The sequence below is a fragment of the Oncorhynchus mykiss genome, chromosome 6, assembly GCF_013265735.2.
Source record: "Oncorhynchus mykiss isolate Arlee chromosome 6, USDA_OmykA_1.1, whole genome shotgun sequence".
Classification (NCBI taxonomy): domain Eukaryota; kingdom Metazoa; phylum Chordata; class Actinopteri; order Salmoniformes; family Salmonidae; genus Oncorhynchus; species Oncorhynchus mykiss.
In genome coordinates this window covers 33505266-33532012 of record NC_048570.1, presented here as the reverse complement: position 1 = coordinate 33532012, position 26747 = coordinate 33505266, and the positions used below count along the sequence as shown (strand labels likewise).

Genomic DNA, 26747 nt, shown 5'->3' with positions numbered 1-26747 from the left:
GGATAACGCTAACATTAGCTAGCTGGCCAACGTTAGCTAGGCTAGGGGTTAAGGGTTAGGCTTAAGGTTAGGAGTTAGGTTAAAGGGTTAAGGCTAGGGTTATGGGAAGGGTTAGGGGAAGGGGAGGGGATAGCTAACACCCTAAGTAGTTACAAAGTAGTAAGTAGTTGAAAAGTTGCTAATTAGCTGAAATTATAAAATGGTCTATGATGAGACTCGAACAGGCAACCTACTATCTTTATGTTTTTACCTTAAGTAACGTTCTGTCTTATGTAACCATACCAACCGTAACATATCATACTAATTTGTCTCCTGGATTTACTACGTTACGTCTAGTCTTTGAGACCAGTCTGATCTGCAAGCTGTTGGCTAGAGTGCACATGCCAAGACCAGAGTAGGCACATTTGCTATTTAAGGCAAATGCTATGGATACACATTGACATTGACATTTTTATTAGGTACATGAAAACTTAAACGAAAAAAATACATTTTGTGTGCACTACTTGATTTTTATCTGCAACAAATCCTTTTGGTAAACAACCTGGTCTCAGAGCATTTTGTATTATTCTGTAAGGAAATCCGAGACACTCAATTTAGTATGATATGTTACGTTTCCTTTGGTATGTATTAATTTGTGGATGTCCATCACCCATTTCGTATGATATGTTACAAATTACAATTAGTACAATATGTTATGAATTTGGGTTGTGGCTAGGGGAAGAGTAGCTAACATGCTAAGTAGTTGCAAAGTAGCTAAAAAGTAGTAAGTAGTTGAAAAGTTGCAAATAATGTAATATGTCTGTGATATGATTTCAAACTCTCAACCTAAATAGAGCCCATCCAACCCTGTCCACCCTTACTCTATATAACCCATCGACAAATCATTCTCTTTTACAACCATCCCTCACGCACACACACATACACACATACTCAACCCTTACATAGCAGATTTACAGTGCTTTCGGAAAGTATTCATACCGCTTGACTTATTCCACATTTTGTTGATTTAAATATAAAAAAAAGTTTCAAACATCTACATACAATACAGCCGAAGAAACCTTTTTGAACCCTTTTTTCTAAGACTGTAGAGATGAGGTGCTGATTAAAATGAGTCAATACTGTATATGCATGTAAAGTGGGACACTTGAAAAATAGGCAATAAAAGGGTTAACCTTGTCAGATTGGTTCAGTTCTGTGCCTTGTGTTACAGCTTGAATCAACATTTAAATTTATTTGAAAATGTATTGAAAATTAAATCCATAAATATACAATATATAGTTCTGTAATCACACCCCTGAGTCCAGACTTTGTAGAAACAGCGATTTCAGCCGTGAGTCTTTTGGGGTAAGTCTCAAAAGTATTCCACACCTGGATTGTGCAACATTTGCCCATTATTCTTTTCGAAATTCAAAAGGCACTCACACATCTGAGCTATCTTTTTTTGCAGGTGCATGGTAACAGTTGAATAAAATGAATGATGAATTAATGCCACCATTTCAGATTACTCTTGACATTTTTCTCACGCTGTACCCAATGATTTATGAAAACTTGCTTGATGTGTCAATGTCCTCATTGTGTTTTTACAGGCGTGTTTAATATGTTTTATATACACACTTTATTCGAATACTTATGAAATACACATTGTTATATTTGGTGAAACGTACTTATTTTCCCTCAACTCCAATCCCATTTGATACATTGAATGGATGTGGGTGGAGCTATGTCTACATAAGGATGCTAATTGAAAAAAACTCACAAAGCTCTGACGAAGGCCTTGAGGTCGATACGTAAAGCTTATTAAAGAGCAGTGTTGCTATCAAGGGCAGTGTGCGGGTTTCTTCTCTTTTCTCATTATTCTTTTCACAATTCTTCAAGCCTTGTCAAATTAATTGTTGATCATTGCTAGACAACCATTTTCAGGTCTTGCCATAGATTTTCAAGTAGATTTAAGTCAAAACTATAACTTGGCCACTCAGGAACATTCACTGTCTTCTTGGTAAGCAATTCAAGTGTAGATTTAGCCGTGTTTTAGGTTATTGTCGTGCTGAAAGGTGAATTAATCAGGCTTTCCTCTAGGATTTTGCCTGTGCTAAACTCCATTCCATTTCTTTTTTTTCATTCTGAAAACTCCCCAGTTCTTAACGATTACAAGCATACCCATAACATGATGCAGCCACCACTATGCTTGAAAATATGGAGAGTGGTACTCTGTAATATGTTGTATTGAATTTGCCTGAAACATAACACTTTGTAATCCGGACAAAAAGTTTATTGCTTTGCCACATTTTTTTTGCAGTATTACTTTAGTGCCTTGTTGCAAAGAGAATGCAAGTTTTGGAATATTTTTATTCTGTACAGGCTTCCTTCTTTTCACTGTCAATTAGTTTAGCATTATGGAGTAACTACAACTTTGATGATCCATCCTCAGTTTTTTCCTATCATGGCCATTAAACTCTGTAACTGTTTTAAAGTCACCATTGGCCTCATGGTGAAATCCCTGAGATGTTTCCTTCCTCTCCAGCAACTGAGTTATGAAGGACACCTCTATATTTGTAGTGATTGGGTGTATTGATACACCATCCAAAGTGTAATTAATAACATCACCATGTTCAAAGAGATATTCAATGTCTGCTTTTTGATTTTTAACCATCTACCAATAGGTGCCCTTCTTTATGAGGCATTGGAAACCCTCTCTGGTCTTTGTGGTTGAATCTGTGTTGGAAATTCACTGCTCGACTGAGGGACCTTACAAACAATTGTATGTGTGGGGTACAGAGATGAGGTAGTCATTCAAAAATCATGTTAAACACTATTATTGCACACCAAGTGCCGAGTCCATGCATCTTAATATGTGACTTGTTAAAAAAAAAAATTCTCCTGACCTTATTTAGGCTTGTCATTACAAAGTGGTTGAATACTTAACTCAAAACATTTCAGCTTTTCAATTTTCATTAATTTGTCATATTTTTATAAAAACAAAAAACATTATTCAATTTTGACATTATAGGGTATTATGTGTGTAGGCCAGTGACAAACCAATCAGAATTTAATTCATTTTTAATTCAGGCTGTAACACAACAAAATGTGGAAAAAGTCAAGAGGTTTGAATACTTTCTGTAGGCACTGTATAGTTTAATCAACACCCTTCTGACTTCACAGCTGGGTTCCTGCTTGTATCACAGCCACTCAGAGTGCACACACACACACACACACACACACACACACACACACACACACACACACACACACACACACACACACACACACACACACCCCACTGGGGCTGATCGTCATAATACAGAACATGTATTGTCTTGAGCCTGGTTGAGTGGACAGGTTGCAGCCCAGCAGTAGAGACACACATCCCAGCCAAACAACCAATAGGAACCCTCCACACCATTACACACTATTAGATTAACCATGAAGGAGAGAGACAGAGACAGGAGAGACAGGAGATATAGACAGGAGTTAGAGACAGGAGACAGAGACAGGAGATAGAGACAGGAGACAGAGACAGAGACAGAGGGACAGACTGAGAGAGGGAGGGAGACAGAGAGAGAGAGAGAGATAGAGAGATAGGGAGAGGAAAATAGAGATAAAGAGGGTTGAGATAGAGAGAGTAAGACAGAAAATGGTGAAGAAAGGGGATATCAACAAATGGAGAGCGAGCAAGGGAGAAAATAAGTGCAAGAGCAGAGAGGGCGATAGAGAAGACCTCTGAAGTGCTATCTATTTGCCTGCTGTTGAGGTAACTCTAATGAGTGGTGGCCACATCATCTGCTCCTGATGAGAACTTCACTGAGAAAAACAAACTTTCAAAATCACCAGACCTGGCAAACAATAAACATAACCCAATCTTGTAACCCCACAGTTTATGGACCAGGACACCATAATGTGTAAGAACACAAAAAATACTAAACACGGGAACACGATGTATTCTTTAATAATATTCTTACTTATCCAAGCTAGTCATATTCAAATGAAATATATTCTTTAACAACAGAGACTAGAGAGAGAGAGAGAGAGAGAGAGAGAGAGAGAGAGAGAGAGAGAGAGAGAGAGAGATATTCACTTTATATATTATCTACCTCACTTGCTTTGGCAGTGTTAACACATGTTTCCCATGCCAATAAAGCCCTTGAATTGAAATTGAATTGAATTGAGAGAGAGAGAGAGAGAGAGAGAGAGAGAGAGAGAGAGAGAGAGAGAGAGAGAGAGGGAGAGAGAGGGAGAGAGAGAGAGAGGGAGAGAGGGAGAGAGAGAGGGAGAGAGAGAGAGAGAGAGAGAGAGAGAGAGAGAGAGAGAGAGCGAGGGAGAGAGAGAGAGAGAGAGAGAGAGAGAGAGAGCGAGGGAGAGAGAGAGAGAGAGAGGGAGAAAGAGAGAGAGAGAGAGAGAGAGAGAGAGAGGGAGAGAGAGAGAGATAGAGAGAGAGAAGTGGAAGATAAAATGAAAGGCAGAGAGAGTGTATGTGTCTGACAGGAAGGGCAACAGGGGTTTCGTGATTTGACGTTTTGCCCCCGAGGGCGCTGGTGGGTCGTGAGTCAGATTCAGGGAGAGTGTGTAGAGTCTATTACCTAGTGTATTGGGTGCAGTGGCGTGTGAATGAGCAGGGAGTGAGTGCACACTTTGACAAGCCCTCTGAGTCTGAGAGGAGACAGCCACTCAAAGAACTTAACTGAAGCACGAGAGAAAGTAAAAAAGAGGGCGAGAGAGAAATGTAGAGAGGGAGAGAGAGGGAGAAATGTTGCTCCAGACAACCATGCAAGCACAGAGCAATACAAAAGTACTTTCTCAAACCTCACACACACTTACACAAACGCACGCACGCACACACACACACACACACACACACATAGAAAACCCATCAGAACCCATTTAAAGCTCTCATCCCCCAGGCTAATCTTGCCTCATATCAACAGCCTCCACCTCTCAACATCACCCATTGCCATTAGCTGCTAGGAGTGCAGGAGAGGGAGTAGAAGGAGCTCAAACACCCATCATGTGCCTCAAAGCCATTGTCTGGGTTTGTAAGAGATGTAGGATTTTTCTTCCATTAAGCTACGACTTTCTCTGTTCTGTCCATGTCACTTCCCCCCTCCAGGCCTATACAAGACCTATACAACCACACACGTACACATACAAAAGTCACTCCACCCTTTCACCCCTTCCTGCATTACACCAGTGCCAAAAGTGGAATATTTCTCAAAGGCTAAGCTACATCAGTTATGACACCACACACGTGGAGTCAAACTACTCTAGAGTCATACTGAGTCCAACTGGCTGTAGTCTTTATCTACGGCCCTGAGTTAACCTTTTACCGCAGTGGGTTAAATCAGGGTCACACGGAGTGTTTCTTGGTAGTCAAGAGTATACACCTCACACACATGGTTTTGGGCTTTAAAAAAAAGACACCTGTTTCATTACGGATATAGATTTGAAATGTATTAGATTTTGAGTTTGCATTCCAATATTACACTTTATAAGCATCACAGAAGACTGAAATATAACAAAGCCGTTTGACATAGAAACACAAAAGTTCATTAATATCTGTGGTTCAATGTCTAGGCACTGAGAGAAGTGCTAGTCTGATGTATTAACTGTCAAACTGGGTGTCAGGAGGATTCTGTGTCTTCTTGGTGTAGTTAAACATTGGCTTGGCTGTTCATTGAGTAATATCTCAGGTCCGAATTAGACACAAGAGCACTTTACCTGATTACTTTTATCTCGCTGAGTAGATCAAGTCCTTGGGTATGACACTGTGACTTCAACACACACACTCATATACTATACATTTTTATAAATGTTTATTTAACTAGACATGCACACACAAGCTATTAATCTACGTAACAAAATATCCTTGTTCTCCCCTGAAATGTGCACCCATAGATTCAGACTGTGATAAAAACAGGGACGGAGAGAAAGAAAAAGATTCTACAGATAAGCAGTAATCAACTGGCGAAGAGGAGTGGAGTGTACAACTAGAACAAACAGGTTAAATAAGAGTTTGGCTGACAGAGAGAGAAGCCTGTTCCTTTGGCTGTTAGCGTTCCCGGCCAGCTTGTCTGAGTGAAAGGATAGGAAGGGAGGGAGGAGGCCAGGTGGGTTTCTCAAATCTCAAATCTTGATTGATGGCCTCATTTTATATTTACCAATGGCTGAGAGGAGGAGAGTCGGGAGAGACTGTTTATGAAATGGCACCATAGACTGTTAGGGTTGTGAAAGGTATTTGGACAGAGATTTCTTTTTTGCACAAACCTGCGGTACCAAAGTCATGGGGTCAAATGTAACCTAGTTCAGCCAGAGGTTACAGTGACAAACCACTATGGGCAATTTCACAGAAACGGAATTGCGCGGAGATTATTCACTTAAAATGTATGCCAAACAAATAACATTCATCAAAGTTTAACAAACCATACAACTCCGCTTTTAACAAATTACACAGACTAGCATCACCACCCTGGACGGTTCCGACCTAGAATATGTGGACAACTATAAATACCTAGGTGTCTGGCTAGACTGTAAACTCTCCTTCCAGACTCATATTAAACATCTCCAATCCAAAATCAAATCTAGAATCGGCTTTCTATTTCGCAACAAAGCCTCCTTCACTCACGCCGCCAAACTTACCCTAGTAAAACGGACTATCCTACCGATCCTCGACTTCGGCGATGTCATCTACAAAATAGCTTTCAACACTCTACTCAGCAAACTGGATGCAGTCTATCACAGTGCCATCCGTTTTGTTACCAAATCACCTTATACCAGCCACCACTATGACCTGTATGCTCTAGTCGGCTGGTCCTCGCTACATATTCGTCGCCAGACCCACTGGCTCCAGGTCATCTATAAGTCTATGCTAGGTAAAGCTCCGCCTTATCTTAGTTCACTGGTCACGATTTCAACACCCACCCGTAGCACACGTTCCAGCAGGTATATCTCACTGACCATCCCCAAAGCCAACACCCCATTTGGCCACCTTTCCTTCCAGTTCTCTGCTGCCAGTGACTGGAACGAATTGCAAAAATTGCTGAAGTTGGACTTTTATTTCCCTCACCAACTTTAAACATCAACTATCTGAGCAACTAACCGATCGCTGCAGCTGTACATAATCCATCTGTAAATAGCCCACCCAATCTACCTACCTCATCCCCATACTGTTTTTATTTTATTTACTTTTCTGCTCTTTTGCACACTAGTATCTCTACTTGCACATCATCGTCTGCTCATTTTTCACTCCAGTGTTAATCTGCTAAATTGTAATTATTCACTCCTATGGCCTATTTATTGCCTACCTCCTCATGCCTTTTGCACACACTGTATATAGACTTTCTTTTCTCTACTGTGTCATTGACTTGTTTGTGTTATTGGCTTGTTTATTGTTTACTCCATGTGTAACTCTGTGTTGTTGTCTGTGTCACACTGCTTTGCTTTATCTTGGCCAGGTCGCAGTTGCAAATGAGAACTTGTTCTCAACTAGCCCACCTGGTTAAATAAAGGTGAAAAGAAACTGTGCCGTGGCCAACTTTGGTAACAGAATATAGGTAAAATGTGATCACATTTTCCAAAAACTCTGTTAAATATCTGCTCCAAATTAAAATTCTGAGATGTCTGCAGAAAAAATGGGGTGTCAGCTAGGACATGACACCTGGAGGTTAAAAAAATCTGTTTTGGTTATTGAACTACAGTAAGTGAAGTGGATTATAATATCCTCCTTTGCATATTTGGGTATTATTCTACACACTGGCTTTTATTTTAATGAGCTCTGCCACTAAACAAGAACACATTTGAACCAATCATAGATGTCTATTCACAAGTTTGGACATCAAAGTACAGCACAGTAGAGCACAGTAGGGCTCAGTAAAGTAGAGTACAGTCAAGTAGAGTACGTTACAGTACAGTAAAGTATAGTACAGTACATTATAGTGTACTCAAGTCTAGTGTGCTCTACTGTGTACTGTACTGAACTGTACTCCACTCTATTCTACTCTACTGTACAATACATGACTGTACTGTACTGTACTGTACTGAACCATACACTATGTTTATTTACTGTACTGTACTGTACTCTACTGTGCTCTACTGGATTATAATGTACTGCACTGTACTGAACTATACTCTGCTTTTCTTTACTGTACTGCACTGTGCTCTACTGGACCGGACCAAATCTGAACAAATCATGAATGTCTATGTTTGGACCAAATGAAGGCTGGTCCAGACATCTGTGGTTGTTGAAATCAAGGCTGGTCCAGACCAGACCAAAAAACTGCGACCAAAAGTATGCCAGTGGAAGGGAGGATAGTAGCAGGTGATCCAGCTGTGGTTTGTAACTACTATGATATCCTATTGAAGCCAAATTCCATTACCAATTCGTTTTTTGGAGTTTCGACTTTTAATCACTTAATAATTCATAAACAAAATGTATATTAGTAAAAATACTATAACTAATTGATCGGTCTCCCTGTGTTGATTTTACATGCAACATGCAACAATTTCAAAGATTTTACTGAGTTACAGTTCATATAAGGAAATCAGTCAATTGAAATAAATTCATTAGGCCCTAGTCTATGGATTTCACATGACTGGGAATACAGAATATGTTGGTCACAGATACCTAAAAGAAAAAAGTAGGAGCGTGGCTCAGAAAACCAGTCAGTATCTGATGTGACCACCATTTGCCGCATGCAGCACGACACATCTCTTTCACATAGAGTTGATCAGATCGTTGATTGTGGCCTGTGGAATGTTGTTCCTTGCGACACGGGGAAACATGAGGTGGATGAATGGCAGTGGGCCTCAGGATTTCGTCAAAGTATCTCTGTTCATTCAAATTGCTTTGATAAAATGCAACTGTGTTCCTTGTCCGTAGCTTCTGCCTATCCATACCATAATCACACCGCCGCCATGAGGCACTCTGTTCACAAAGTTGACATCAGCAAACCACTCAACCACACAACGCCATACACGCTGTGTGCCATCTGCCCGGTACAGAAAACAGGATTCATCCGTGAAGAGCACACTTCTCCAGCGTGCCAGTGGCCATTGAAGGTGAACATTTGTCCACTGAAGTCGGTTAAGACCCCGAACTGCAGTCAGGTCAAGACCCTGGTGAGGACAACGAGCCTGCAGATGAGCGTCACTTAGACGGTTTCTGTGGCTACTTTGGAATTTCATAGTTTTGATGTCTTCACTATTATTCTACAATGTAGAAAATAGTACAAATAAAGAAGAACCTTTGAATGAGTAGGTGTGCCCAAACTTTTGACTGGTACTGTACATATTACCTCAATTAATTCAACTAACCTATACCCCCACGCATTGACTCGGTACAGGTACCCCCTGTATATAGCCTCATTGTTTTTATTTTGTTGTTCTTCTTATTTTTTACTTTAGTTAATTTAGTAAATATTTTTCTTAACTCTTATTTTTCTTAAAAATGCATTGTTGGTTAAGAGCTTGTAAGTAAGCATTGTACAGTAAGGTTGTATTCGGCGCATGTGACAAATATTTTAATTTATTTTGAGTTCGGTTGGTTGTTTTGAAAAGTTTGTTGTTTTGAAAGTGTATTGGAAAGTTTCTTAGTAGCTAGCTAACTTTTTAGTTTGGATCCCGCCACACAGTTGGCATCAGTTGTTGGGATTGCTAGTCTCTGTCCAGTGATACTGCCGACCAAGGCCAAGTCTGAGAAGCTATTTGGTGTAGCAGCTAGCCTAGCTGCTAGCTAGCCACCTAGCTGTTAGCTAGCTGTCTATCAAGCTAGCAAGGTTTTCTTGAGAGCTTGAACGCAGCCCGGAACGCGGTTAGCCATTGTGGTTGGGACAGTGGATTGTCTCAGGTCTGTGGCTGTCTAGATCCCTGCCGTTTGTTGTTTTCAATCTTCCTTGTGACCTGCCCTGTCTGGAACTGCGTGGAGTAACAGCGTAACCTACGTTGCTAAGCTACCATTACAAAGACTAAAGCCAGCGAAGGTACCATTGAAGGCAGTGGTGTCTCTATCACGCGCAAATGATTTTTTAAATGAACAAAAATAGTTCTACAAGCAGTTGTTACAACAACAAGCAAATAGTGTTTTGTCCAAATACTGGTGGATTCAACTAATAAAATAATGGACAACCTGACCAGAGAGGTCTAGGACCTGAAGAACAATTTGCAGTTCTCCCAGGGTCACCTCGATGAGTTGAAACAGGAGAATGGCGAGATGACAAGTCATTGAGAGAGGACATCAGTTCTGTGTGTGAATCCATAATAATGACGGATTGTCGAGGGACAATCAAGGCGGAACAACATGGTTGTGATGGGATTGCAGAATCTCCACGAGACTGACGACAAAGTGAGGGAAATTATCTCTGAGAAATTGAAGATGGACCACAGGAAGATTGAGGTTGAGCACGCCCACGAGACTGGAAAACCCACCACCAGCCCAGGTGACAGGCCCAGGCCAATAGTGGTCAGGTTCCTGACGTTCAAGGACAAGGTATCTGTTCTGGAAAGAGTCAAGAACTTCAGAGGAATGTACACAGTGTATTTGGAAAGTATTCAGACCCCTTGACTTTTCCACATTTTGTTACGTTACAGCCTTATTCTAAAATTGATTAAATAAAACATTTTCCTCATCACCCAATCTACCTACCTCATCCCCATATTGTTTTTATTTACTTTGCTGCTCTTTTGCACACCAGTCTCACTACTTACACACCATCATCTGCTCATCAACATCTGCTCATCTATCACTCCAGTGTTAATCTTCTAAATTGTAATTACTTTGCTACTATGGCCTATATATTGCCATACCTCCTCATGTCATTTGCACACACTGTATATTTTTTTCTATTGTGTTATTGACTGTACGCTTGTTTATTCCATGTGTAACTCTGTGTTGTTGTTTCTGTCGCACTGCTTTGTTTTATCTTGGCCAGGTCGCAGTTGTAAATGAGAACTTGTTCTCAACTAGCCTACCTGGTTAAATAAAGGTAAAATAAAAAATACAAATCAATCTACACACAATACCCCATAATGACAAAGCGAAAACAGGTTTGCAGAAATGTTTACACATTTATTAAAATGTAAAAACAGAAATACCTTATTTACATAAGTATTCAGAACCTTTGCTATTGAGCTCAGGTGCATCCAGTTTCCATTGATCATCCTTGAGATGTTTCTACAACTTGATTGGAGTCCACCTGTGGTAAATTCTATTGATTGGAAATCATATGGAAAGACAACCATCTCTGCAGCACTCCACCAATCAGGCCTTTATGGTAGAGTGGCCAGACGCAAGCCACTCCTCAGTAAAAGGCATGTGACAGCCTGCTTGGAGTTTGCCAAAAGGCACCTAAAGGACTCAGACCATGAATAACAAGATTGTCTGGTCTGATGAAACCAAGATTGAACTCTTCGGTCTGAATGCCAAGCGTCATGTTTGCAGGAAACCTGGCACCATCCCTACAGTGAAAGCATGGTGGAGGCAGCATCATGCTGTGGGGATGTTTTTTGATGGCAGGGACTGGAAGACTAGTCAGGATCGAGGGAAAGATGAACAGAGCAAAGTACAGAGAGATCTTTGATGAAAACCTGCTCCAGAGCCCTCAGGACCTCAGACTGGGGCAAAGGTTCGCCTTCCAACAGGACAACGACCCTAAGCACACAGCCAAGACAACTCAGGAGTGGCTTCGGGACAAGTCTCTGAATGTCCTTGAGTGGCCCAGTCAGAGTCCGGACTTGAACCTGATCGACAATCTTTGGAGAAACCTGAAAATAGCTGTGCAGCGACGCTCTCCATCCAAAATGACAGAACTTGAGAGTTTTTGCAGAGAACAATGGGAGAAACTCCCCAAATACAGGTGTGCCAAGCTTGTAGCGTCATACCCAAGAAGACTGGAAGCTGTAATCGCTGCCAAAGGTGCTTCAACAAAGTACTGAGTAAAGGGACTGAATACTTATGTAAATGTAATATTTCCGTTGTTGATTTTTATACAAAAAGCATTTTTGCTTTGTCATTTTAGAGTATTGTGTATAGATTGATGAGGGGGAAAAAACTATTTGATCAATTTTAGAATAAGGCTGTAATGTAACAAAATGTGGAAAAAGTTAAGGGGTCTGAATACTTTCCGAATGCACTGTATCTTCCTCAATGAGGACTATCCTGAAGCTGTGCGCCAGAAGAGGAAAGAACTTATCCCAGACATGAAAGCTGCGTGGGGACATACATCCGCTATGACAGGCTCATTGTCCACCCTCCCAGAAGCCTGGAAGGGATGAGAGAGCCAAGCCTATGGGTTCGTAACTTCAACCCCGCATGAACACACACACCCCAATTGATTAATGGACTGCTGGATGTATATTTTTTTCTCTTGCTTTGTATGCATATTATGTCTATCTCTGATAAGCTACCCAGGAAAGGGCTGAAAATATCCCGTATTAATATAAGTAGCCTTAGAAATAAGGTTAATGAAATCAATAACTTGCTAATCAGACAACATTCATATATTAGCCATTTTTGAGACTCACTTGATTAATCAGCAGTAGCAATACAAGGATAAAACATCTATAGAAGAGACACAAATGCTTATGGGGGAGGTGTTGCTGTATATATTCAGAGCCATATCCCTGTAATGCTTAGAGAAGATCTCATGTGTTGTGGTTGCAGGTTCACTTGGCACAAAAGCCTTTTTGGGGGGGGTGTTGCTATAGGCCACCAAGTGCTAACAGTCAGCATCTAAATAATATGTGTGAAATGCTTGATAGTGTATGTGATGTAAACAGAGGTCTACTTTCTTGAGGACCTGAATATTGGCTGGTTTTCGTCAAGCTGTCCGCTCATGAAGAAGCTGGAGTACTTTAAATGAAATTATGAGCAGAAAGACAAATTCAACTCCATCTTTCATCGAATCAGATGGCTTATTCATCACAAAACCATTTGATGTTGCCAATTATTTTAATGATTACTTCATTGGCAAAGTTGGCAGATTAGGCAGGAAATGCCAACAACGAACAGTGAGCAATCGTTTTCATGCATAGAAAAAGAAATAATGAAAGAAAAGCAATGCAAGTGTGAATTTTGTAAAGTTAGTGTGGGAGAGGTGGAAAAATGATTGTTAACGATCAATAATGACAAACCTCCTGGCATTGACAACAGATGGAAAGCTACTGAGTATGTTAGCTGACCCTATAGCCACATCTATCTGTCATATCTTTCATCTGGCCCTAGAGGAAAGTATTTGTACCCAGGCCTGGATGGAAGCCAAAGTAATTCCGCTACCCAAAAGCAGCCTTTACACACACATGATAACATATGCACTATATACACACGTACACATGGATTTTATGTTGTAGATATGTGGTAGTGGAGTAGGGGCCTGAGGGCACACACTTAGTGCGTTGTGAAATCTGTTATGAATGTATTGTGTTTTTAAAAATGCTGCTTTGCTTTGGCAGCAGCTAATGGGGATCCATAATAAATACAAATACAAATACTGGTTCTAACAGCAGACCTATATAAGCTTGCTGCCAGAGTGTGCAAAGCTGTCATCAAGGCAAAGGGTGGCTATTTGAAGAATCTCAAATATAAAATATGTTTTGATTTGTTTAACACTTTTTTTGTTTACTACATGATTCCATGTGTTATTTTATAGTTTTGATGTCTTCAGTATGATTCTATAATGTAGAAAATAGTACAAATATAGAAAAAACCGTTGAATGAGTAGGCGTTCTCAAACTTTTGACTGGTAGTGTAAATACTATGCATGCCAGTCTCTCTTGGCTACGAGTTGAGGAGAAACTGACTGCATCATTTCTTATTTTTATAAGGAACATTGTGTTGAAAATCCCAAATTGTTTGCCTAGTCAACTTACACACAGCTCTGACACACACACTTACCCCACCAGAAATGCCATCAGGGGCCTTTTCACAGTCCCAAATCCAGAACAAATTCAAAAAAAGCATACAGTATTGTATAGAGCAATTATTGCATGGAACTCCGTTCCATCTCTTATTGCTCAAATAAACAGCAAACCTGCTTTCAAAAAACAGATAAAGCCTATTTAACCTAGATAGTTTGTGTGTATGTATTGATATGTATGCTACGTGTGCCTTTAAAAAATATATTTGTCGTTCTGTCTTTGAGTTGTCTTTGTCTATTAATTATCTGTATTATGTCATGTTTCATGTTTTGTGTGGACCCCAGGAAGAGCAGCTGCTGCTTTTGCAACAGCTAAATGGGGATCCTAATAATATACCAAATACCAAATTGCATGCTTCCTCATAACTTGAGACATGTGTTGGATATGTGTTGTGTGAGAAAACTGCACATTTTAAAGTGACTTTTTAATTGTCCCCCAGCACAAGGTGCACCTGTGTAATGATCATGCTGTTTAATCAGCTTCTTGATATGCCACAACTGTCAAGTGAATGGATTATCTGGACAAAGAAGAAATGCCCACTAACAGGGATGTAAACTAATTTGTGCACAACATTGGAGAAAAATAAGCTTTTTGTGCATATGGAACATTTCTGGGATATTTTATTTCAGCTCATGAAACATGGGACCAACACTTTACATGTTGTGTTTATATTTTTTGTTCGGTATACTTCACCAGTATCCCTCACAGGAATGGAGGTTCCCGTGATGAAGGCTACTAGGCTACTGCCAGTGATGTATGCAGTATACCTGCTCTGTACCATCACTCATTCATATATCCTTATGTACATATTCTTTATCCCCTTACACTGTGTACAAGACAGTAGTTTTGGAATTGTTAGTTAGATTACTTGTTATTACTGCATTGTCGGAACTAGAAGCACAAGCATTTCGCTACACTCGCATTAACATCTGCTAACCATGTGTATGTGACAAATAAAATTTGATTTGATATATATACTAGATTACTTTTAGGGGGTGATTTGTTGAAGCTCCTGTGCCTCCATCTTAGCACTACTCCTCCAATGTAAAAAACAAACATTTTTATGCATTTATTAATGTATAATTAATGCATTTATTAATGTCTACATTAGTTATTACATATACCTTAATGCCCACTTTTAAACTATATTATGTGAGTTAAACATAAAAAAAAAAAAAAAAATGTACAACAACAAAACATGTCATTTTGTAAATACTTAAATACATGTACATTTGTCCTTGAAACACTTAATTGAAACACTGTAGAATTCCACCCATCACTATGGAGGACTGCTTCTACTGTGGAGTGCCAATATGGCCGACCGCTGGCTTCAAAGCCTCTCAATAGCCAATAGATAGCATCAGCAGTCCAGGTTTGCATACACCATTGTCTACCTATTAGTAGCAGTAGCCGTCTGAGCTATTCAAACCTCATTTTAGAGACATTCTGCTGTTCAGTCCACAGTGTTTGGGTTTCTATATTTGATCATAATTCAATGCTTGTTTTTGTCTTCCTTCAGAGAGCGACGTGGTGGTTTTGGGTGGTTTACTTAAAATGCATTCCAGTTCAATTGTAGGGTTATTGGTTTGAATTGCACAGTGTGGAGTCATTTTCAGAAGACACACCCCATAATAATGACTGTGTCTGCTGCCTAAAAAGAACAGGGCTGCATAGTGGGAACTAAATGCTGTGGTTTGCTAATCGGACAGATGGAGCTGCAACAGATGCTTTTTTGTCATCTCAGTTAAACTGCACAATAACATGAATGATCTGTCTATCATAGCATAATGCAAGAGGAGGTGAACATTTTAGCATTCACCAGTCCTTATAACTAACTGAGTTGTTACTGTCTGCCACTAAGGGGGAAAACTGAGGAGTGTTTGTTCTGTGGTGTTCTCTCATATAACCAGGCAGTACTGCTTGCTCTGCACTATTAGAAGGGTATATAGCATGTTACCACTGTCAGTTACAGATAGGATCATTAGATCATTTCATAATCATCCTTTTGAAATCATATTGATTCGATTCTAAATCATATTAAGTAGAACATAAAAAATAAAAAATAAATGATAAAGCCAGTAGGCTACTAGTTTAAACAGTCTCACTATGTTGTTATGCGCTCTACAGGCAGCCCAAGCCAATCCCATCTTTAGTGAAATGCACACACTGCATGTGAAACTGTTATTAATAACCAGGACTAGCATATTTTATATTTTATTGTGAATGAACACAATACAACATGACAGTTCTACTCAATGACATGGAAGCGCTCGCTTCTTGCACGGCTACTAACCAATGAAACACCATCAGCACATCATTTACAAACCCTGGCTCAAGTGAAAGTGACATGATCGGGAAAAACAATGTTACTTTATTCTACAGGCTGATGCTCCATCCACGCCGATTCTCTATCAAGTAAAAGCATTAAACCGTGTATCACAAAAATGTAAAACCATATATATTGGCATAGATGGTGTCTGAACAAAGGATTACAAAACTTACCTGCTAGAATCGCCTTCCCTGGGTGAGTTAATTTGGCTTTCCCTCCAGGTGCCGCCGCCGCCAGGCACCGTGGTCGGTGAAAGGGACTGATTAATTTCCTGTTTCCTTCCATTGTAAAGAAATAATTTAACAAATATCTATCTAGCTATAAAACTAAGTCTACAAAACTGTTATTTTGTCCTAAAAAAACTAGTTGATGGTTATTATAACGTTCAGTGCATGCACACCAAGACTAAGGACTGATCAATTTTGCTGTGATGCTGTCTGACCAGTGATGCTGAGTGTAGCCTTCAGACCTCCGCTGTATGTGGACAGTGGGCTACTACACAGCTGGCAGTCGTGCTAGGAGAGAACGCGTATATATCATGTAGCCGAGGGAGGAGAGACGGGGCAGTTCGGATACACACCAGAAGGGCGGGTCTGTCTCATCTTTTCACGCGCAAACCTCGCTATGAGGTGGAGCGCCACATTAGCATAACATACTGCAAATTCCCTAGTTCAGCAAACAAACGCAGATATGTCAATTAAAGTATCAACCCCATTAGACAGCATAATGTTATTAACCACTTAAACTCTGCTGCCAAGCTGTTATCATATCATATCAAAACCACAACAAACATTTTATTTTGTTCCTAACCTCATTTACAAATTAGACCTTTGCTTACATGAACAAATACTTTAACATAATCACATTTTTTCCATTTTTTTCTATTCTGATAATGGAGATGAACAGAAACTACTTTGAATTGAAGTGATGTAGCCTGTACACAAGGCCACATGTGTACAAAACCCCTACTATGACAGGTGGACACACAGAATGTTTGATCCGTATCTCCATCGGATGCTGTTCCCAAGATGAGGTCAAAGTGCAGCAGTACATATCTACCCCCACTGATCCAGGGACAGTTTTGCTCCTCAGCTCCAACTGGTGTCCCTCAGGACTGTGGCATCAGAAGTTAGAGCACAACACTCTCTCCATTATAGAAATATATGGCTTATTGCAAATTCAAAGTTAAAAACATTGCCTGACGTTTTGGTCAGAGACCATCATCAGCCAGACCATCAGGAGAGTCATGACTGTGGCAGAGGACTGGTCCTGGAACAGTGCTAGTAGAGAGTGAACGCTTTCCTTTGAGTAGTCTGGCCTGGTCACAGACATACAGTGGAGTCCGAAATTATTGACACCATTGATAAAAATTAACAATAATGACTGTATAAAATAAATAATTCTAATACTGAGCTATATTGTACGCTGTATATTATTTTATACTAATACAATTGCTTAGAGAAAGAGATTTTGTTGAACAAGTTATATTTCTATTTCTCAAAAAGGTAGGGATCAAAATGATTGACACCCTTAAAGATTCTTATAAATAAACTAGTCAAAAGTTAAGTATTTGGCCCCATATTCCTAGCACACAATGACTACATCAATCTTGCGACTCTACAAACTTGTTGGATGCATTTGCAGTTTGTTTTGTTTGGGTTTCAGATAATTTTGTGCCCAATAGAAATGAATGGTAAATAGTGTATTTTAATTTTTATTGTAAACAAAAATAAAATATGTTTCTAAACGCTTGTACATTAAAGTGGATGCTACCATGATTACGGATAATCCAGAATGAATCGTGAATAATGAGTGAGAAAGTTGCAGAGGGTAAAATATCATATCCACAAGACATGCTAACCTCCCGTTATTGGTAATGGTGAGAGGTTAGTATGTCTTGGGGGTTTGATCTTTAACCATCTGTAAACTTTCTCACTCATCATTATTCATGGTTCATTCAGGATTATCTGTAATCATGGTACAGTAGCATCCACATTAAATGTACAAATGTTTAGAAACATATTCTATTCTTATTTATAATAAAAGTGATTCCAAAATGACACAATAATACATGATTTACTATTCATTTCTATTGGGCACAAAATAATCTGAAACACAGCCAAAACAAACAAATGCATCCAACAAGTTTGTAGAGTCAAAAGATTGATATAGTCATTGTGTGCTAGGAATATGGGACCAAATACTAAACTTTTGACTACTTTATTTATAAGAATCTTTCACCCCGAAAGACTCTTATAAATAAAGTAGTCAAAAGTTTAGTATTTGGTCCCATATTCCTAGCACACAATGATTCTGACCCCTCCCTTTTTGAGAAAAAATGTATTACTTGTTACTAAATCTTTCTCTGAGCAATGTAATATCATTCACATTTTGTTGAGCATACAATATACAGTGGGCAAAAAAGTATTTAGTCAGCCACCAATTGTGCAAGTTCTCCCACTTAAAAAGATGAGAGGCCTGTAATTTTCACCATAGGTACACTTCAACTATGACAGACAAAATAAGAAAAAAAATCCAGAAAATCACATTGTAGGATTTTTTATGAATTTATTTGCAAATTATGGTAGAAAATAAGTATTTGGTCACCTACAAACAAGCAAGATTTCTGGCTCTCACAGACCTGTAACTTCTTCTTTAAGAGGCTCCTCTGTCCTCCACTCGTTACCTGTATTAATGGCACCTGTTTGAACTTGTTATCAGTATAAAAGACACCTGTCCACAACCTCAAAGAGTCACACTCCAAACTCCACTATGGCCAAGACCAAAGAGCTGTCAAAGGACACTAGAAACAAAATTGTAGACCTGCACCAGGCTGGGAAGACTGAATCTGCAATAGGTAAGCAAACCAAGCTGAAGAAATCAACTCTGGGAGCAATTATTTGGAAATGGAAGACATACAAAACCACTGATAATCTCCCTCGATCTGGGGCTCCACGCAAGATCTCACCCCGTGGGGTCAAAATGATCACAAGAACGGTGAGAAAAAATCCCAGAACCACACGGGGGGACCTAGTGAATGACCTGCAGAGAGCTGGGACCAAAGTAACAAAGCCTACCATCAGTAACACACTACGCCGCCAGGGACTCAAATCCTGCAGTGCCAGACGTGTCCCCCTGCTTAAGCCAGTACATGTCCAGGCCCGTCTGAAGTTTGCTAGAGAGCATTTGGATGATCCAGAAGAAGATTGGGAGAATGTCATATGGTCAGATGAAACCAAAATATAACTTTTTGGTAAAAACTCAACTCGTCGTGTTTGGAGGACAAAGAATGCTGAGTTGCATCCAAAGAACACCATACCTACTGTGAAGCATGTGGGTGGAAACATCATGCTTTGGGGCTGTTTTTCTGCAAAGGGACCAGGACGACTAATCCGTGTAAAGGAAAGAATGAATGGGGCCATGTATCGTGAGATTTTGAGTGAAAACCTCCTTCACTCAGCACGGGCATTGAAGATGAAATGTGGCTGGGTCTTTCAGCATGACAATGATCCCAAACTCACCGCCCGGGCAACGAAGGAATGGCTTCGTAAGAAGCATTTCAAGGTCCTGGAGTGGCCTAGCCAGTCTCCAGATCTCAACCCCATAGAAAATCTTTGGAGGGAGTTGAAAGTCCGTGTTGCCCAGCAACAGCCCCAAAACATCACTGCTCTAGAGGAGATCTGCATGGAGGAATGGGCCAAAATACCAGCAACAGTGTGTGAAAACCTTTTGAAGACTTACAGAAAACGTTTGACCTCTGTCATTGCCAACAAAGGGTATATAACAAAGTCTTGAGATAAACTTGTTATTGACCAAATATTTATTTTCTACCATAATTTGCAAATACATTCATTAAAAATCCTACAATGTGATTTTCTGGATTTTTTTCTCATTTTGTCTGTCATAGTTGAAGTGTACCTATGATGAAAATTACAGGCCTCTCTCATCTTTTTAAGTGCGAGAACATGCACAATTGGTGGCTGACTAAATACTTTTTTGCCCCACTGTAGCTCAGTATTTTAATAATTTATTTTATACAGTTATTATTGCTCATCTTAATCAAGGGTGCAAATCATTTCAGACCCCACTGTGTGTGCTTTCACCAACTCCCCTGACTATGGTTGTCATGTCATAGGAGTAGCTAGACTGACAGAGAATTTCGCCAGTGTCAGGCAAGGCAAGGACCAGTTGGACAGTGTAGAAAGTCTGGCACCTGGCCCACTGGTCGAATCAATGTTGTTTCCACTTCATTTCACCCCCCCCCCCCCCAAAAAAAACAAAAAAAAAACGTGATGACGTTGAATCAACGTGGATTTGCAGAAAGTCATCAACATAAGGGCATTTCATATTTTTTTACCCAACTCTGAACCTAAATCGAATTAAATGGTGGCATGTTTTGTTGAATTCACATTAGTTGACAACTCAAATGTAAATCAAAACTATACTGAACAAAAGTAGAAACACAACATGAATAAATGTCAACAATTTTACAGAGTTACAGTTCATATAAGGAAATCAGTCAATTGAAAGAAATTCATTAGGCCCTAATCTAGGCCCACCCATTTGGTCGCCAGGCCCACCCACTGGGGAGCCACCGTGCTTCTAAATTTGCATTGTTTGCTGTTTAGGGTTTTAGGCTGGGTTTCTGTATAGCACTTTGTGACATCTGCTGATGTAAAAAGGGCTTTATAAATACATTTGATTGATTGGTTGATGTGGAGGTCCTGGGCTGGAGTGGTTACACTTAGTTTGCGGTTGTGAGGCCGATTGGAAGTACTGCCAAATACTCTAAAACAACGGAGGCAGCTTATGGTAGAGAAATTATATGGCAACAGCTCTGGTGGACATTCCTGCAGTTAGCATGCCAATTGCACGCTCCCTCAAAACATGGGATATTTGTGGTGTTGTTTTGTGTGACAAAACTGTACATTTTAAAGTGTCCTTTTATTGTCCCCAGCACAAGGTGCACCTGTGTAATAATCATGCTCTTTAATTAGCTTCTTGATATGCCACACATGTCAGGTGGATAGATTTATCCTGGCAAAGGAGAAATTCTCACTAATAGGGTGGTAAACAAATTGTGCACAACATTTGAGAGAAATAAGCTTCTTGTGAGTATGGAACATTTCCAGGATTTCATTTAGCTCATGAAACACAGGACCAACACTTTACATGTTGCATTTAGATTTTTGTTCAGTGTAGATGTTGAACTGACCTAGTACGTTCTGGTGATAAATTTTCCAACAACTGTTTAGACAGATTATTTAACTTATATTTCACTGTATCACAATTCCAGTGGGTCAGAAGTTTACATTAACTAAATTGACTGTGCATTTAAACAGCTTGGAAAATTCCAGAAAATGTATGTCATGGCTTTAGAGGCTTCTGATAGACTAATTGACATAATTTGAGTCAATTGGAGGTGTACCTGTGGATGTATTTCAAGGCCTACCTTTAAACTCAGTGCCTCTTTGCTTGACATCATGGGAAAACCAAAAGAAATTAGCCAAGACCTCAGAAAAAAAATTGTAGACCTCCACAAGTCTGGTTCATCCTTGGGAGCAATTTCCAAATGCCTGAAGGTACCACGTTCATCTGTACAAACAATAGTACGCAAGTATTGACACCATGGGACCACGCAGCGGTCATACCGCTCAAGAAGGAGATACATTCTGTCTCCTAGAGATGAATGTACTTTGGTGCGAAAAGTACAAATCAATCCCAAAACAACAGCAAAGGACCGTGTGAAGATGCTGGAGGAAATAGGTACAAAAGTATCTATATCCACAGTAAAATGAGTCCTATATCGATATAACCTGAAAGGCCACTAAGCAAGGAAGAAGCCACTGTTCCAAAACTACCCGGAAAAAAAGCCAACTACGGTTTGCAACTGAACATGGGGACAAAGATCATACTTTTTGGAGAAATGTCCTCTGGTCTGATGAAACAAAAATAGAACTGTTTGGCCATAATGACCATCGTTATGTTTGGAAGACAAAGGGGGATGCTTGCAAGCCGAAGAACACCATCCCAACTGTGAAGCACGGGGGTGGCAGCATCATGTTGTGGGGGTGCTTTGCTGCAGGAGGGACCGGTGCACTTCACAAAATAGATGGCATCATGAGTCACCAAATTATGTGGATATATTGAAGCAGCATCTCAAGAAATCAGTCAGGAAGTTAAAGCTTGGTCGCAAATTGGTCTTCCAAATGGACAATGGCCCCAAGCATACTTCCAAAGTTGTGGCATTGGCTTAAGGACAACAAAGTCAAGGTATTGGAGTGGCCATCACAATGCCCTGACCTCAAGCCCATAGAAAAATTGTGGACAGAACTGAAAAAGCGTGTGCGAGCAAGGAGGCCTACAAACCTGACTCAATTACACCAGCTCTGTCAGGAAAAATGGGCCAAAATTCACCCAACTTATTGTGGGAAGCTTATGGAAGGCTACCCAAAATGTTTGACCCAAGTTAAACAATTTAAAGGCAATGTTACCAAATACTAATTGAGTGTATGTAAACTTCTGACCCACTGAGAATGTGATGAAATAAATAAAAACTGAAATAAACAATTCTCTGCTATTATTATGACATTTCACAATCTTAAAATAAAACTGGTGATCCCAGCTGACCTAAGACAGGGAATTTTTACTAGGATTAAATGTCAGGAATTGTGAAAAACTGAGTTTAAATGTATTTGGCTAAGGTGTATGTAAACTTCCGACTTAAACTGTAGATTTTATAGTGTTGATTGCATTGTCAAAACTAAAAGAAGCAAGAACATCTTAAAAGTGGAGAAAAAAAACCACCAAACCTGATCAAGGAAGTTTGTGAATGACCTGTAAATTTACCAAGTCAGATTGAATGGAATAAGTTAACAATGCAAACACTTGACTTAAACCCTTCATCATAAGGACGCATAACAATTAAACAACATTTAACTGGACAGTTACCATTAGCTGAGATTAACCATTGTGACTGTCTAACAGTGTTGTCGGCTTTATGACCAAAGGTTCTTAGTAAAACCCAGGGTTGATAGTACGACAATGCAAACACATATTACCAAATATACATCCAAGTTCCCTCTAGAGTTACTACTATGAGCATCGCGAAATGATCACAGACAGATAATGTGTGTGTAAACTTTATTATCCTTCAGAGACCGTGACTTGTGCAGATACGGTAGTGCTTGTACACAGTTTAGATTTAGTTTTCCTACAAAACCCCAATTCAACTTTTTTACAATGTCGCGGCACAGCTCAGGGTCCAATGGACAACAGTGGACATGGCCGTCTGTCCGGATGCACGAGGCCAGATTTACCCATAAACCCTAGCGATAGTTTTCCAGAACATTTATCAGACAGGTTCTACTTGAACAGGAAGAAAACGAACCCCAGGATGATGGCTGCTGCAAGCAATCATGCTGAATAGTTTCTGTTTGTATTCTGCTCTTTTTGTATTTTGTCATTTTCTTTAAAAAAAAAAAGTATCATAATAATGATTAAGACTACAACAATGCACTATAGACAATACACTATTTTATTCCATAATGGACTTATTTGCTTATTTAAGTATCGCAACATATCTTAAATTATACACTGTTTTTTTCAGTACATGAATTGTTAACTCTGAACCACTGGTACAGGGATACATACGAGCTCTATTCCTCTAGTATGTTTTTATTCTCTGTGTAACATTTGAGTTTCTTCGACCATTCTGTTAGTTGTTGCCAATGGTGAGACAGTAGAAGGCTTCAAAATACATTTGTTTAGTTTTGAACACAACATAGGTAATACTTGGTATATGTGTAACATGGAAATTGTGCTCCTGGTTGCATTGTTACAGCATTATATGTTTGGCAGCACATGCACAGACATCAGCATATCGCAGTTATGTTTCACATCATCAACAACCAGAGCTGTGGGATCCTGTACCGTACATCACAGTGTAGTGGAGAGACCCAACGTCCATCTTGACTTGGTTATTATCAGATAATACGACTCTAGTGAAAAGAAGGGACAGCGCAAACCTTCCCAGTCTTGGTGTTGTCAACAGATCCCTACATGCTTGATAAACTACACACAGACAGTACACCATAACCCAAGTAACTAGTATTCCTAGTCCATATAGTACTGTATCTCCAACACATGGTACCTGTTAAGATCTCTATTGCACAGAAACAGTCTTGAAACAAACATAAACAATGACTCAAATTTGAAACCTCCTCCTGTATAAGGCCTAGCAGTGCTTAGAAGAGGGTGGGGGAACTCGGTGCTGCTCCCCCTTCACCCGCCCCCTCTCTGGCTCCTCAGTAACAAAGTCTCTGTACCATCAGTGCTGTATTATAATCTCTAGAAAAACATTAGGATTTAAAAAAAAGAAGCTGTTCTATGGTTGACACAGTTGATGCAGTCTATAGAACAGTAATAGAATAGAGAGGTGTACTGTACATTAGCGACATCTTATTAGTTATTTTCTCTAAGAGCTAAGCGCTGTTGTCATGCGGTGCGTGTTGAATGGCGGGTGGGCTGGTCAGTTCAGCCTAAGTAGAGGGGTCACTTAGTCTTGCTGTATTCCATTGGAGGGAGAGGGGAGCAAGAGGAAGTGGGAGTGAGAGGTGAGGAGCGATAGGAGGTGGGGGCAAAGTGGAGATCTTTTCAGTTGAGAGATTTGGGTGTGGGGGTTAGGAGTGTCCATAGGTGGGCTAGGTGTGTCTCAGAGTAGTGAGATTGGGAGTATCCAGGGTGTCAAGGCAGGGAATACATATAGAATCCATAAGCAAGCTGTATCTGTATCCCAGTGCAGGGTAAATGTGGTTCAGGTCGGGGCCTGAGGTTGGCCGAGGGGGGCGTGTTAGAAGCTCCAGGTAGAATTATTACATGTCTATGCTTCCCTACTACATGTTGTAGTTGTAGGGAGGCTGGGTGGGGTAGAGGCGGTCTACATGTTGTAGTTGTAGGGAGGCTGGGTGGGGTAGAGGCGGTCTACATGTTGTAGTTGTAGGGAGGCTGGGTGGGGTAGAGGCGGTCTACATGTTGTAGTTGTAGGGGGCTGGGTGGGGTAGAGGTGGTCTACATGGTGTAGCTGTAGGGGTGCTGGGTGGGGTAGAGGTGGTCTACATGTTGTAGGGTGGCTGGGTGGGGTAGAGGTAGTCTACATGTTGTAGTTGTAGGGGGGCTGGGTGGGGTAGAGGTAGTCTACATGTTGTAGTTGTAGGGGGGCTGGGTGGAGTAGAGGCGGTCTACATGGTGTAGCTGTAGGGGGGCTGGGTGGGGTAGAGGTGGTCTACATGGTGTAGCTGTAGGGGGGCTGGGTGGGGTAGAGGTGGTCTACATGTTGTAGGGAGGCTGGGTGGGGTAGAGGTGGTCTACATGTTGTAGGGAGGCTGGGTGGGGTAGAGGTAGTCTACATGTTGTAGTAAGGCTGGGTGGGGTAGCGGTGGTCTACATGTTGTAGTTGTAGGGGGGCTGGGGGGAGTAGAGGTGATCTACATGTTGTAGTTGTAGGGGGGCTGGGGGGAGTAGAGGTGATCTACATGTTGTAGTTGTAGGGAGGCTGGGTGGGGTAGAGGTGGTCTACATGTTGTAGTTGTAGGAAGGCTGGGTGGGGTAGAGGTGGTCTACATGTTGTAGTTGTAGGAAGGCTGGGTGGGGTAGAGGTGGTCTACATGTTGTAGTTGTAGGGAGGCTGGGTGGGGTAGAGGTGGTCTACATGTTGTAGTTGTAGGAAGGCTGGGTGGGGTAGAGGTGGTCTACATGTTGTAGGGAGGCTGGGTGGGGTAGAGGTGGTCTACATGTTGTAGGGAGGCTGGGTGGGGTAGAGGTAGTCTACATGTTGTAGTTGTAGGGAGGCTGGGTGGGGTAGAGGTGGTCTACATGTTGTAGTTGTAGGGGGGCTGGGGGGAGTAGAGGTGATCTACATGTTGTAGTTGTAGGAAGGCTGGGTGGGGTAGAGGTGATCTACATGTTGTAGTTGTAGGAAGGCTGGGGGGAGTAGAGGTGGTCTACATGTTGTAGTTGTAGGAAGGCTGGGTGGGGTAGAGGTGATCTACATGTTGTAGTTGTAGGAAGGCTGGGTGGGGTAGAGGTGATCTACATGTTGTAGTTGTAGGAAGGCTGGGGGGAGTAGAGGTGGTCTACATGTTGTAGTTGTAGGAAGGCTGGGTGGGGTAGAGGTGATCTACATGTTGTAGTTGTAGGAAGGCTGGGTGGGGTAGAGGTGATCTACATGTTGTAGGAAGGCTGGGTGGGGTAGAGGTGATCTACATGTTGTAGTTGTAGGAAGGCTGGGTGGGGTAGAGGTGATCTACATGTTGTAGTTGTAGGAAGGCTGGGTGGGGTAGAGGTGGTCTACATGTTGTAGTTGTAGGGGGGCTGGGGGGAGTAGAGGTGGTCTACATGTTGTAGTTGTAGGGGGGCTGGGGGGAGTAGCCTGGGGCAGCGTATCCGTAGCCTCCTGGGTATCCAGGCTGGGGTGCCACTGGAGCCGAGCCTGCCGTCAACATCAGCTGCTGACCTGTACACA

The 26747-nt window shown here is 40.9% G+C and overlaps 2 protein-coding genes across 4 annotated transcripts in view; both read right to left on the bottom strand.

Moving 5' to 3' along the window:
• LOC110525819 (tricarboxylate transport protein B, mitochondrial) overlaps positions 1-16763 on the bottom strand; it is a 53452-nt gene extending 36689 nt beyond the window's left edge. The window contains exon 1 of the mRNA XM_021606258.2: positions 16399-16763. Coding sequence (XP_021461933.1) covers positions 16399-16510 — 112 coding nt within the window. The 5' untranslated portion in view covers positions 16511-16763. The remainder of the gene's footprint in view (positions 1-16398) is intronic.
• A 6978-nt stretch (positions 16764-23741) lies between these two features.
• The window catches only part of LOC110525817 (clathrin heavy chain 1), a 42280-nt gene continuing 39274 nt past the window's right edge, over positions 23742-26747 (bottom strand). For all 3 annotated transcript variants that reach the window (XM_021606255.2, XM_021606256.2, XM_021606257.2), the window contains one exon: positions 23742-26738. In XM_021606255.2, coding sequence (XP_021461930.2) covers positions 26617-26738 — 122 coding nt within the window. In that variant the 3' untranslated portion in view covers positions 23742-26616. The remainder of the gene's footprint in view (positions 26739-26747) is intronic.